Genomic DNA, 12,893 nt, shown 5'->3' with positions numbered 1-12,893 from the left:
GCATGATAGGTTCCCTTTAAGTACATTTAAAAGTTCCGATTTGTTGTTTTCATTCACACATTTTTTATCCCCAGAGGAACCACCCGGCTGTGTGTTAATCTAAGTAAGCAGCTGCTACATGAAATATACCACCTGTCCACACATGTCCTGTTTTGATGCTGTTCCTGGATGGAAAACACTGAAGTAGTCTAAACTAAGCAGGCATGTTTTTTTTCTTTCTTTGAGAGGGACGGAAAAATCAGCTGATGAACAAAGAGCTTAAGAATCGGTGTCCCTCATTTACACCAACGCACGCACGCATCAAATGAGGCTCAAATATGGATTAGCAGATGCCTCTGAAGAAAAAGAAATATGAAAAAGAAAAACTAGCATGTAAAGTGGGACAGATTGTACGGAAAGTTGATTTGTACCCAATTTCAAAACGTCTTACCATTTTCATTAATATGAAGAGATCTGAGTGTGTCTCTTCCACACACATTCTTCCAGCGTGCACAATGATAAGGTATGAGCTGTGTTTACCAAGGATAACCTGACATGTGGCAGTGGCTCAGTCAGTAGGGGCTTGGACTGTGAGCCGTAGGGTCGCCAGTTCAAGTCCCCGACCAGACCTAAATATGGAGTGTGGACTTCTACTTGGAGAGGTCCCAGTTCACCTGCCGTGGTGCCCTTGAGCAAGGCACCGGACATCCCCCTTCCACCCTCACTCCCATTGCTCCCTGGGCGCTGTACACTAGCTGCCCACTGCTCCTAGTACTAGGATGGGTTAAAAGCAGAGAACAAATTGCACTGTGTGTGCTGTGCTGTGTGACCATTAAAGAGGGTTTCATCCCTCCCAATTCTTCTTCTTCTTCTTCTAAATTATTCAGCTTTTAGAGAAGGTTATGTGGATCACATAAGAGTGTTTGTCAGTTCTGGGATCAGCAGATTGTTTATTTACTCCAGACTCCTGTCTAACGAAGAGACACTTTTGAATCAAAGGGTGGGAACAAGACTTTTTCTAACAAGAGGGCACATTTCTGCCAAATCTTCAATTATTAATCTGATAAGATGTACCTAAAATATAGTAATTGTTGTACTATATTGCAACAGTGACTTCACGGCCTCTTCATGGAACACTATCTTGCAGCACTGGCTTTAGGTGTCAGGAAAAAGGAGTATTATTAGTTATTGACTTTGTACAATGGAAACACGGATTCAAGTCAGTTACATTTATTGTCAAACATTTGGTACATTTGGCCTGGTGCGGAAGCTAAAGCATTATACTATATAGACTAGTAATGTGGACATAAAAAAAATAAACCTCCCGCTTTTGTATTGGAAGACAACATGATAATTTGCATTCCTATTCTTATCCAAGTTTTGATTTTACAATCAACCATTATTGAAACACATTTTAAATGTTTCGGGTTGCATAACAATCCTCTAAACAAATCCTGGGCTGACAATGATAACACAAATCATTAAAAAGGCCACTAATTGTCTCTGTTTTGCTAGTAGACGGGAAATGTCAGATTGGTAACACTGCTGAGGTTCTTGTGAAGAAGTCTGTATGGGAGATATCTGATGTTCTTTCTCACTTAAAAACTGTGAGAGAGAAAAAACTGAATATGCAAGTGAGGCGCATGAAAACTAAAATCCATCTGGGGACAAGAGTGAGTGGCTTCATTTTTTTAAGCCACAAATGGACAAGGTCAAAGATACACTGAAAGACGAAGGGATGAAATATCAGCCCAAAGAAAAAGAAAGCATGAATAACAATCTAACCAAAAGTAATTTTATGGTCGGTGCTTTGAAACATTTTATTCCATAATGACAATGCATGGAGGCTTGATATGCAGTTGAAGTTAACAGCCAAATATTGGACTCATGACACAATTATATATTTAGTTGAGACCTAAGACCATACTATGTCTACAGTCATGTAGGACATGTTTATATCCCAAAGCATGTGTCACTAATATCTGATGTGTTGTGCCACACTGCTCACCTGTAGACGGGCTGCATCTCTCTGGTGATGCCTATCACTGCTCCTGGAGGAAACCGGTCAAATTCTTTAAAAAGGTCCCTGATGTTGGTCCTGTATTTCAGATCCAGGTCAAGCTGCACTATGCGCGTCAGACCTGGAAAAAAAGCACATTATTTCCCATTAATAGGGCCGCATCAAACTTAAAAAAGAAACCTGTGTAAACTTATAAATAACGGTTGCCATTTTAACAAAGAACAAGAGTCCTCTGTCCGGTTAGAATAATTGAATTATGAATAAAAACATGTTTTAACTAGTTTATTTCATGACAAAAAAAGAGTTGTCCATTATAAAAACAATCACACTAAATCTACTTCTGAGTAAACTGTCTAACAATGCACATAGTTTGAATGTTTCCAATCACTTCCAAAAATCCTTCGATTCATTCACAGTTCGAGAAAATAGGAGAGGACTACTCTTGACAAGCCATTAAATGGTTTCTCTGAGATTGTGTTTTTGACCACCAGGTGACCGGGTGATTTCAATTTTACCATTGACCTAGAAAAGAAAATTGCAAATGAATTGTGTGGAGAAATCTGGGAATAGACTTCTTTAAAGGAGTGGACGTTTGGCAGTTGTGAGCGTACATATAGTCAATTATTAACACAGCTGTTTGTGGATAAAATGGTAATGGCAGAATCCAGGATATGCAGGCCCTCATCTGTCCATTGTTTCAGCTTCCTATGTTTTGCTGGTAACCATGGGGATGAAATGATGGGAAACACTCAGGAATGGTGTCAGGGGCACAACATGATCATTGAACAGATGAAAACACTTGTCAGCTCAGGACGAACTGTCAAAGAAGACGGTCTCTATTGAGAGCAGTAAACATTTATTGGCAGAAGGTCATTTTGACAAAGACTGCGGAATTGGCACGATTGTGAAAAGGCAGGAGTACTTCAAAAATAATAAGCTGCATGGGCCTCCTGCATTATGGGCCTTCAGAGCTCAATTCAACAGTTTTTCAGTTCTTTAAAGCCATGCTGGGATCTGGCAGCCAACAAATGTGCAATTTGTAGGATATTATAATTCCAATAGCACAAAAGTGTATTATATTTTGAAGGGAAAATGTGTTGCATCATCCATCCAGTTTATAAACAACATATTTATTAAAAGAAAAGGAGGCTACACTTAAAGGTGGGGTAGGTCATTTTGGAGAAACCAGCTCGAGTGCGCTAGAATTTGAAAATACACAGCCGGAGAAAATCTGCCACTTCCTTACAGAGCCCCTCCTCCAACACACACGAACGCGCACATGACCAATGAGGGCACGAGATAAGTTTGTGCACAGACAGAAGGCTGACAGGCAGGTAGGCCATCCAATCATTTTAGCCGGGCCGGCTAAAATGATTGGTTGTGCTTTTTACAGTACTACGGCTTCCACTGATGACATTTTTTAATGGATTTTTTGTCAAAGCACTTAAGATATTCATTGCTATCGGGATGTTAAGAGCATTCCATGGAATATAACAAAAAGTGTATCTCGAGCCGGTTTCTCAAACTTACCTACCCCACCTTTAATAGAAAAAAAAGACAACAAATGACCTATTGGTTTAGTTTATATGTAACAAGGCAGAGCAGATTGAATATCTTCTTCATGGCAGCATGGGCCCCAATGTCACATCTGTACACTGTTTATTTCAATGTTGCTTAAAGGTGGGGTAGGTAAGTTTGAGAAACCGGCTCGAGATACACTTTTTGTTATATTCCATGGAATGCTCTTAACATCCCGATAGCAATGAATATCTTAAGTGCTTTGACAAAAATCCATAAAGAAATGTCATCTGTGGAAGCCGTAGTACTGTAACCTTTAACCCCACCTTTAAGAGTAGTTTGAAAAAAACAAAGCAGTTTCTATATTTGTACGTTTCCTGCTAAAAAAAAATTGTTTTACCCTGAGTTGTAAGACTTTGCATCAAGTCAATAACTCCATGTTTCAAAATGTATTTTGATGTTGTCACTGTTATTGTGAAAGTTGCATATATAATTTAATAAAGATGTTAGTGAAAGAACTCTTGAATCATTCTAATTTATCACAGTAGTCTTATTATATTACGGGAAAAATAGACAGGGATCCAATGCAGGACTGTACTCGAGGTCAAACAATACGAACACCCTATTTTTGGAATTGAAAAAAAATCACAACCTTGGCCTGAACAAAGCCGACTGAAAAGCTAAACATTTCATCAATGTTATATTTGTTACTAATGGAAGATTTAAGCTGTACTACAAGTTTGTGCTGCAGAGATATTTGAGAGGCAGTTTCTGTTTAAACTAGTGATGGAAAAAGGAGACTCAGCAATGCGGAGGCGACCTGTTTTCTATGCTCTCCAAACAAGGAAGCTGCCATCACAATGCCTCCATGTACTGTGGCAACAGAGAGGGGCTCGGGCGGGTAATCCAAGAGTTGTCCTCGCTGTTTGTTGGTACTAGCCGAGCTTAACTAGTGGAGAATAACAGGAAGAGGGCCTGAAGTTGGTACAACACTGAGATGTGGAGAGGTTGATGTCAGATCAATGACTCAAAACAAAGTCCTTTGAAGGTGAAAGTATGGCAGTGTTTGATCCTGGCATGTGATTTCAATAAACAGATGATTTCAATAGATTACAAGACTAGTGCCACTTGCTGCACTTTCTCAAATCAGAAATGTAGTGTTTATTTGACTACTCCTCTGTTATAAATTGTCTGCTTTCATAGTTTGCAGATATCAGACTTTGATACAGCAACTGATGTCTAAACTATCAAAAAGGAGACACGTTTTTATCAAACTTGCTTGTTTTAGGCAAACAATACTACCTGTTGATTTTGCTTTTAGTTAAAAAAACAATATATGTCATTTACAAAAACAATTTTATGATTAACTTTAGGGGGAAAAAATCTGGAAAAGTGAACTGTGCGATTCTGCAGTAGCTGTCATTTAGTGTATTTGTATTTCAGGCTTGTCAGTTTAATTATTTATAGCAAACTGGGTATGAGCCTGAGGCAACGAGAGAGAGAGAGGGAGAGAGACGTCTTATTTTTCTGACACTTGCATCTCTTTTTGTTCCTAAATATCCTCTCAGCAAGGATTACAGGAGAAGAAGCAACACGTTTTTGGGGTGAAATGGAAATTACCGACACAGACAAAACTCTTTCAGTAGTGCTGTCTGTCCCTGTGGACTGCTGCACAGCTGTTCTGTAGTCTATTACTGTCCTACAGTTTAAAATGTTACTGCCGAGTTCACCAGAGATGTACATCAACCTCAACGTAACCAGCGTGCACAACATTAGTTACATTTACTCTAACCCACCCACACATACCCACCATTTCAGTCCCTGGCGGCGTAGTGTGTTACTGATGGTAGCCTTTGTTACTTTGGTCCCAGCTCTCTGCAGGTCATTGACTAGGTCCCCCCGTGTGGTTCTGGGATTTTTGCTCACCGTTCTTGTGATCATTTTGACCCCACGGGGTGAGATCTTGCGTGGAGCCCCAGATCAAGGGAGATTATCAGTGGTCTTGTATGTCTTCCATTTTCTAATAATTGCTCCCACAGTTGATTTCTTCACACCAAGCTGCTTACCTATTGCAGATTCAGTCTTCCCAGCCTGGTGCAGGTCTACAATTTTGTTTCTGGTGTCCTTTGACAGCTCTTTGGTCTTGGCCATAGTGGAGTTTGGAGTGTGACTGTTTGAGGTTGTGGACAGGTGTCTTTTATACTGATAACGAGTTCAAACAGGTGCCATTAATACAGTTAACGAGTGGAGGACAGAGGAGGCTCTTAAAGAAGAAGTTACAGGTCTGTGAGAGCCAGAAATCTTGTTTGTTTGTAGGTGACCAAATACTTATTTTACCGAGGAATTTACCAATTAATTCATTAAAAATCCTACAATGTGATTTCCTGGATTCTTTCCCCCCATTCTGTCTCTCATAGTTGAAGAGTACCTAGGGAGAATGGAACATGTAGAATTATTGACAATAAAGCTGACTTTTTACTTTTTTTTAAAGAGTCTTACTAATTAGAGAGATGGATATATACAGTAATGGCAGGAGCTAAATGTTTAAACTGACTTTCACCTCGTTTACTCAAGCAGCATTAAGAAGTTACTTATTATTCCTGACTTCAGTTAAATTACATGTTAGGATGAAAAACGTAGATTTACTAAATGGATAAGTACAAATAAAGGGAGGTAAAATACATATTGACCAGGTGCATGTATGGGTGTTGTACACTTATTGCAGGAGTAACGTTGTTAAGTGGCTGAAGAGCTCATCTAGGGCTCAGGTCAGATCAGACTAAACCTAAACTCAGACACAGCAACACAACAACAGAGACACTGTTATCTAAAATCACATTTCTTTCAGGAAGAAAGTGGGTCAACCTGATTAAGCACTAATATGTATCTTGATGTGAGTACTTATGGCCTTCTCATATGGTTCATTGTTTATTTTGTCACCAACCGTCATTGGAAAACACCCTTTATCAGAGAAAGGGAATCACCTGATATACATTTTCGCCCTCCCTATGTCCCCATATATGAAATGCTGATGCCTTTCCTGCTGCGAGAATTAACTGTCTAGCCTTGTGTGCAGTAAACTGGGACGTCTAGTCACAGGCCTCTAGGGAAAACATAAACACAAATATGACCATGTGTTTATCATCAGATAAAAATCTAAAGTTACAATGTTGTATCTTTAAATATTGATAGTTGATAATTATCTCCAATAGTGAGAGGAAGTCAGGTAATGTAAACTAACTTTAGAACTTTTGCTTACTATAAAGCATTTTTAGAGCCTGAAAAAGACAGTACATCATGTTTTTATAACTAATAAAAGTTATTAAAAGCTTTTCACAGTATCACAAAACGTCTTGGAATTTCTTGGAAGTCACAACATAAAAAAAATTGCAATAAATTATAATTTTCTTTCATCCATTTGCTGTGTAATTGTAGGCCTGTGGGAAAACCAATAGTTTAGCTACTGTCTCGCTTCCAGGTAACATCATTCTCACTTTAGCAAAGCAATTCACACATCATCCTGTCGGAGGTGGAAAATAGAGGCCAAGGTTGTGGGAGAGACTCAAGTCCCAGCATGTTAAGACCTCTAGAGGGGAAACAAAACAAGGAACACCTCTCCATCAACAAAAACTGTTTCTTAGAAACCTCATCGTTTCCATTGTGCAATATTTCTCATCCTCCAAGGACTGGTGGTGCGGAAATAGAGTCCTTAGAGTCCATTTGTCTACTGACTGCTTTTAACACTGTTAATTCTATACAGTATATCAAACATATGAATGTCTTCTCGCAAATAAAATTGTATTTATAATTGAAAGCTGTTTTGCAAAATCTATTTAGCTTCATCGATTAAAGAAATGTTGAATACACCGAACCAAAAGTGCTTCACATTATCTCTGCTTTATCTTCTCTTTTGACATCATAATTAAACTTGCTGGAATATCCCACTTCTCAAGTTAAAGGATGTTAAATCCAGCCCTCCTACTTGCAGCTGCTATATATTTACTTATTGATAACACGCTTGTTTTTTCACCCTGTATTTAATCATAAATGATGTTCTGCGTCTGCTGCATAGATCCCTGGATGAGTTTCAGGAAACTAGGAAAACCCACACACTCTCTGTTAAGACAACCACATTATGCCCTTTAGAGATAAAAGGATTCTTTAAATAGAAATGTATGACCACTTGGACACAGAGCAGATGGGTGGCACATGGTTGATCGATAATCATTTAAAAAACCCAACGTGAGACACTTTTACAGCCACAGACACCCCCCTCTCATGTGTCTAACCCTTTTATGTTGCAGACATGCTTGCCACCGTGTTTATCGCTGTGGTGTTCAGACTGACAAGAATTTTCTTGACTAGAAACAGTAGGACCAAGGGTAATTTTTCAAATATGGTATTCTCCAGTAGTGAGGTTTAGTTTCACCTAAAAAGTCCCTTTCCTTTGTAGTTCGCCTATTTGTTTGGGTTTATAATAACATACGTTCCTTGTAATTTAAATATCTTTATTGGACTAATTCCTCCTGGTTTGATGTTGCTTCCCCTTTCTCTAGTGAGCTGGGTACAAACAGAGAACATCAGACACACACCTTCAGCTCAGACCAAGTACTGCTCGGGGTAGGGGGGAGGATGTTTATCACATGATGCCACACTGGCAATATGTTTTAAATTCAGCCAAAACAACTCTGGGCTTCACCACAAATTACTTTTCAGAGTTGACAGCGGAGTGAAAGCCACAAACTAAAACATTTTCCCTCCAAGAATAATCTTTTATTTATCATCCTGTTTTGCCTTAAGGCTCTTCTGCTCCTTAAGTGATATCCTGCTTTCCTGAGAAATATTTGACATTACATTGCATTTAGCTGACGCTTTTATCCAAAGCGACTTACAATAAGTGCGTTCGACCAACAAAATACAAACTTGAAGAAAAAAAATATAAACAGCACTTTTGAAGTGCTTAAAAAAAACCTTGGAGAACACCTGAAATTGACCACAGGGGAAGTCAAGCCTTCAAATATGGACAGGCAGCATCTTTCTCTGGGGAAAGCTAATAAATAAAGAAATTCAGCTTCCAGTTCGTGCTGTTGATTCTGATATCCAGTACTGTCATGTTTATGAGAATACTTTATTCATGTAACTGCTGGAAAAACTCTTCACTTCAGACTAAAACAATGACAATAATAAACCCTGGTCATGATAGGACCCTACTATCTTTTCACTATTAATGCCGAAATAACACATTTAAGTTAACCCTAAAGAACCAAAATGTGATGATTCATTGTCAGCAACAGAATTGAAGGAATTGTATTTTGAATATGAATGTTATGGAGCGGTTTTAATGCGGCAAAGTAGGATATTATGTGCATATGAGGTGTGCCTTCTAAGCTCTGAATAAAGCATCATGGGTCTGCGTGTCGATGTGCATAATGTTGTGGATTGTGATACATTACATTGCATTGCATTTACCTGAGGCTTTTATCCAAAGCGACTTACTATAAGTGCGTTCGACCAACAAAATACAAACTTGAAGAAAACAGAATCATATAAGTACATCAGGTTTCATAGAGAAAAAACAATTCAAGTGCTACTCAACTGGCTTTAGGTAAGCCAGTCCTTTATTAGTATACAAGTGATTTGTTAATAGTTCTATCGCTCGAAGTGGAGTCGATACCTTGATATTTGCATTGTTCTTATTAATTTCTTTGCTTCCAACATGTATTTTGGACAGGGATTTATATCATCAATGTTAAAATAGGTTTAACATATAGAGTGTTCCCTCAGTGTAGTCTGAGATCACTTTAAAAACCTGAAATAGTGCAGACAGATACTTCAGGGTTCATTGGTGCCTCCGGTGACTATTGATTTGTGGTTTGGTTCACTTTTGGTGATGCCCCATGCTGCACATCCACTGAAGAGAGGCCCAACAGAGGGGGCCGCTGCCATCAGTCAGCACCAACACAGGGGGCACTAATGTGGGCAGAAGCAACAGGACACATCCCCCCCTCCACACTCTAAAGGGCCTCTGCAGCCCATTATATATCTGTCAGATACCCAACCCTACGCAGTTTAGAGAAGTCATCACCAGAGTGAATTTAAAATATGGACCGCCAGATTAAAAAACATAATACTAATTTGAAAGCTTTATATACTAACAAACAATATTTGTGTAAAAATGAATTGCTTTTTTTTTTAATGATTGTGTATGTTATACAATTTCCTATCCACATTGTGACATTTTTTTACTTAAATGGGCGCAGTTCTTGATCCAAATGTGAAGGACAACACATTTTAAAAACCATTACAAGCTGCTTAAATGACAGGATTTTTAATACATGGAAATTCTAACCATCATTCATCATTAGGTTTGTTTACAATAGTTATGTCTGTAGATATCTTTTAATTATGACCTTGAAAAACATCAAATGCTTTACATGAACTTGACTTATTTGTGACAGATAGACGTGTCTCTAGTCAAATATCCTAAGGACAGATCTTTTCAAACATGCAAATAAAACTAAAACTACTAAAATACTTAAAGATCTATACATCTGATGATCCTTTAACTGAAAAATAAATGTGCCAAAAGTAGCTTTTCCTTACTTTCAGGCATGATTTGATGCATGGCAACAGACAGGAAGAAAATGGCGTCGCTGTAGTAAGCCCCAGAGCCGGCGCTGAAGTACTTCTGCATTGCCTCCACGATGGGGAACAGCTTGTGAGTGAGATCAACCACGTCATGGAACAACACCTGCAGGCACAGTGGAGGCATGTTAGTACAACAAAGAGTCACATATATGGAAAGATTTAAGATATTTATAAATCATTGGTACATATTACCATAAACTAACATATTCTGAAAGCTGTAAATGTGCAGGTTCGGATATACCCTAATTGTGGGAGTCAATGGGAATATTATTTTAGATGTAATATCTGACTGACAATCAGAAAAAAAACATTTATTTATGCCTTTACCATTGAAAATCAGAACACGCACATAAAAGAAAGAAAGGCGCCGTCCAGTGACTTTCAACTAGTAAAAAAAAAAAAATGATGTTACACACTAGCCTTTTGATTCTAAAAGATGTGTTTGTTTACACATGATGCATGGTATCAGATAGTAACACACACTGCCTCTCGCTTCTCCTCCAATAGGCTTCAAATCACACAACACGTCGGTCTCTGTTCTGATCGTGTACAGTTCATATACAGTAGATTACTGAAAGAGGATTAAAAAATAAATATAGTAAGCACTGATTATTGTTAAAGCTTTTCAGCAGGAGGAAAAATATGTGTCGGTTTGGGACAAACAGTATTTCCTGAGGAGATTCAGGCCTTTTTGGTTAAGCTTGACATTAGTTCCTGTTTATGTTAAAGGTCTCACATAAGACCGGGACAATATGGCTGTCGTATTATAAATCAGGCCTGTGTGTCTCAATGGGAAAACATGATAATAAACCCTGGCAGCTTAAGGCAAACCCTCTGTGAAAGCTCAGAGCTGTGTGGGACTGCTTTCGGTCATGTGATGTAATGGCACATAAGTCATTGCTGTGGGTAGAATAAGTGATATTGCTCAAGTCTTGATAAATATTCACTGGGACTGCAACAGAACCATTTTGATTTGCACATTTATTAGATTTTCATAACTCAATCAAGGCTCATTAAAAGTCTTCCCCTATTCCAAAAAATAAAGTACAATATTACTTCTCAAAGCCACAAACTCACTGTTCAATCACAACCTGTTAAAGAGACGAACTAGACTAGAGGAAGGAGAAACTGGGGGAATATTGTGCACAACTGTGTTTCGTGCTGCACTGAATATATCCTTGGTCAAAGAGGATTAACAATAACTATGGTATGAGACAAGTATGTAAGGAAAGATTACCCAAATTCCACCTGTGTATTTTTGGAAGATCTTGAATATTTAATAGACTAAATTAGTATGGCTTTCCATTAACACAGCTAACCCATGTTTACTATTTTCCCCAAATGGCCACAATAAATAATACAAAACATTCTTTAAAAATAGCATTACAATTTTAGCACTGAACAATTTTTGCTCAACACATTACGCTATGTTCATTCAAAAGACTATTGTTGTTTGTCTTTTGAAATTATTAATTTCACAGCATCTTATCAGTTTAATCGACGCTAACCTTTGCCGTCTGACAGCCTTCACAATGGGAAAATAAGACATTATCTATGCTGTCATCAAAGCCACCAGACTCCATTGACAAAAACTGTATTTTCTGCAGAACCCTCTTCATTGGTTAGTTAGTTTCTTCTATGACTGGTATAAATGAACTAACCCCTTGATTCTCTGTGTTTTACAAATGTACTGTTTTAGTTTGTAGTGGATCCTGCCATTTACTATGTCCACTACTACCTAAAGTCATCCAGCAGGATATAAAACGTAGAATACCACAGCACTGTGATCATCTGTGCTAATTACTGAACGGGATGATCCACACTGCTCCAATATGTTGTTTGAACGATGGTCAGCAGTAATGAGAACAGCCTCTGGGCAGTGTGACTCTACAGGCTGTTGGTTGCGAATGTCAAGTGGGTCACTGAATTTACCACTGATGAACTCAAGAGATAGAGGCTAAAATTATTGCATAACAGTTGTCTTATCTTCCTGCTCCTATAGATAAATAATTAAAAAGGAATGCGGCTCGGGATGAGCAGACAAGGAAGTCAACATGCTCATACACTGCCTCCATCGGGGCCCCGGGAGACCCCGAGCCATCTGTAACTTTAGCAGGATTGAAGTGGCTGTACGTGTGTCAGAACATCATTTCATTATTCATTTTCTCCAACCATGTTTAAAAGCACTGGTCTGGAATGATACCATTACAATGATAAAACCACTGTAAAGCCAGCTTGTAAATGTTATGTAACTTTGATTTACAAAAGCAAAAGAGTGTGTAAGAGAGAGATAGAAAAAAAGTTGTTCCTTGTGGCCACTCTGTACTAGACAGAGCTTACTCTGTGATAGTGTTATCAACAGCTCCCGGAAATGTAAGTTCTAATATTACACTAGATAGTAAATTAGAATGTTTTTCAGCCATAAACCTTGAACAATTGAATTCAATGATTCTTTCTTCTAAAACATCAACGTGTATCTTAGACCCGATTCCAACTAAGCTGTTAAAGGAAGGTTTTCCATTAATTAGCACTTCTTTGTTAAATATTATGAATATGTCTTTATTATCAGGCTATGTTCCACAATCTTTCAAAGTAGCAGTGATAAAACCTCTTATTAAAAAGCACAACCTCGATCCAGAGGTTTTAGCCAACTATAGACCTATTTCTAATCTTCTGTTCCTAACAAAAATTATTGAGAAAGCAGTCGCAAAACAGTTGTGTGATTACT

General features: G+C 38.3%; 1 protein-coding gene across 1 annotated transcript in view; it reads right to left on the bottom strand.

Moving 5' to 3' along the window:
• The window catches only part of xxylt1 (xyloside xylosyltransferase 1), a 32,607-nt gene that overhangs the window by 14,979 nt on the left and 4,735 nt on the right, over positions 1-12,893 (bottom strand). The window contains exons 3-4 of the mRNA XM_034230046.1: positions 10,121-10,268; positions 1,988-2,120 (exon numbers count right to left, since the gene is read on the bottom strand). Of these exons, the coding sequence (XP_034085937.1) occupies positions 1,988-2,120; positions 10,121-10,268 (281 nt within the window). The remainder of the gene's footprint in view (positions 1-1,987; positions 2,121-10,120; positions 10,269-12,893) is intronic.

The sequence above is a fragment of the Gymnodraco acuticeps genome, unplaced genomic scaffold (genome assembly GCF_902827175.1).
Source record: "Gymnodraco acuticeps unplaced genomic scaffold, fGymAcu1.1, whole genome shotgun sequence".
In the NCBI taxonomy this organism is placed as follows: domain Eukaryota; kingdom Metazoa; phylum Chordata; class Actinopteri; order Perciformes; family Bathydraconidae; genus Gymnodraco; species Gymnodraco acuticeps.
The sequence above is the reverse complement of the archived record's forward strand: the minus strand, read 5'-3'. Positions and strand labels throughout refer to the sequence as shown.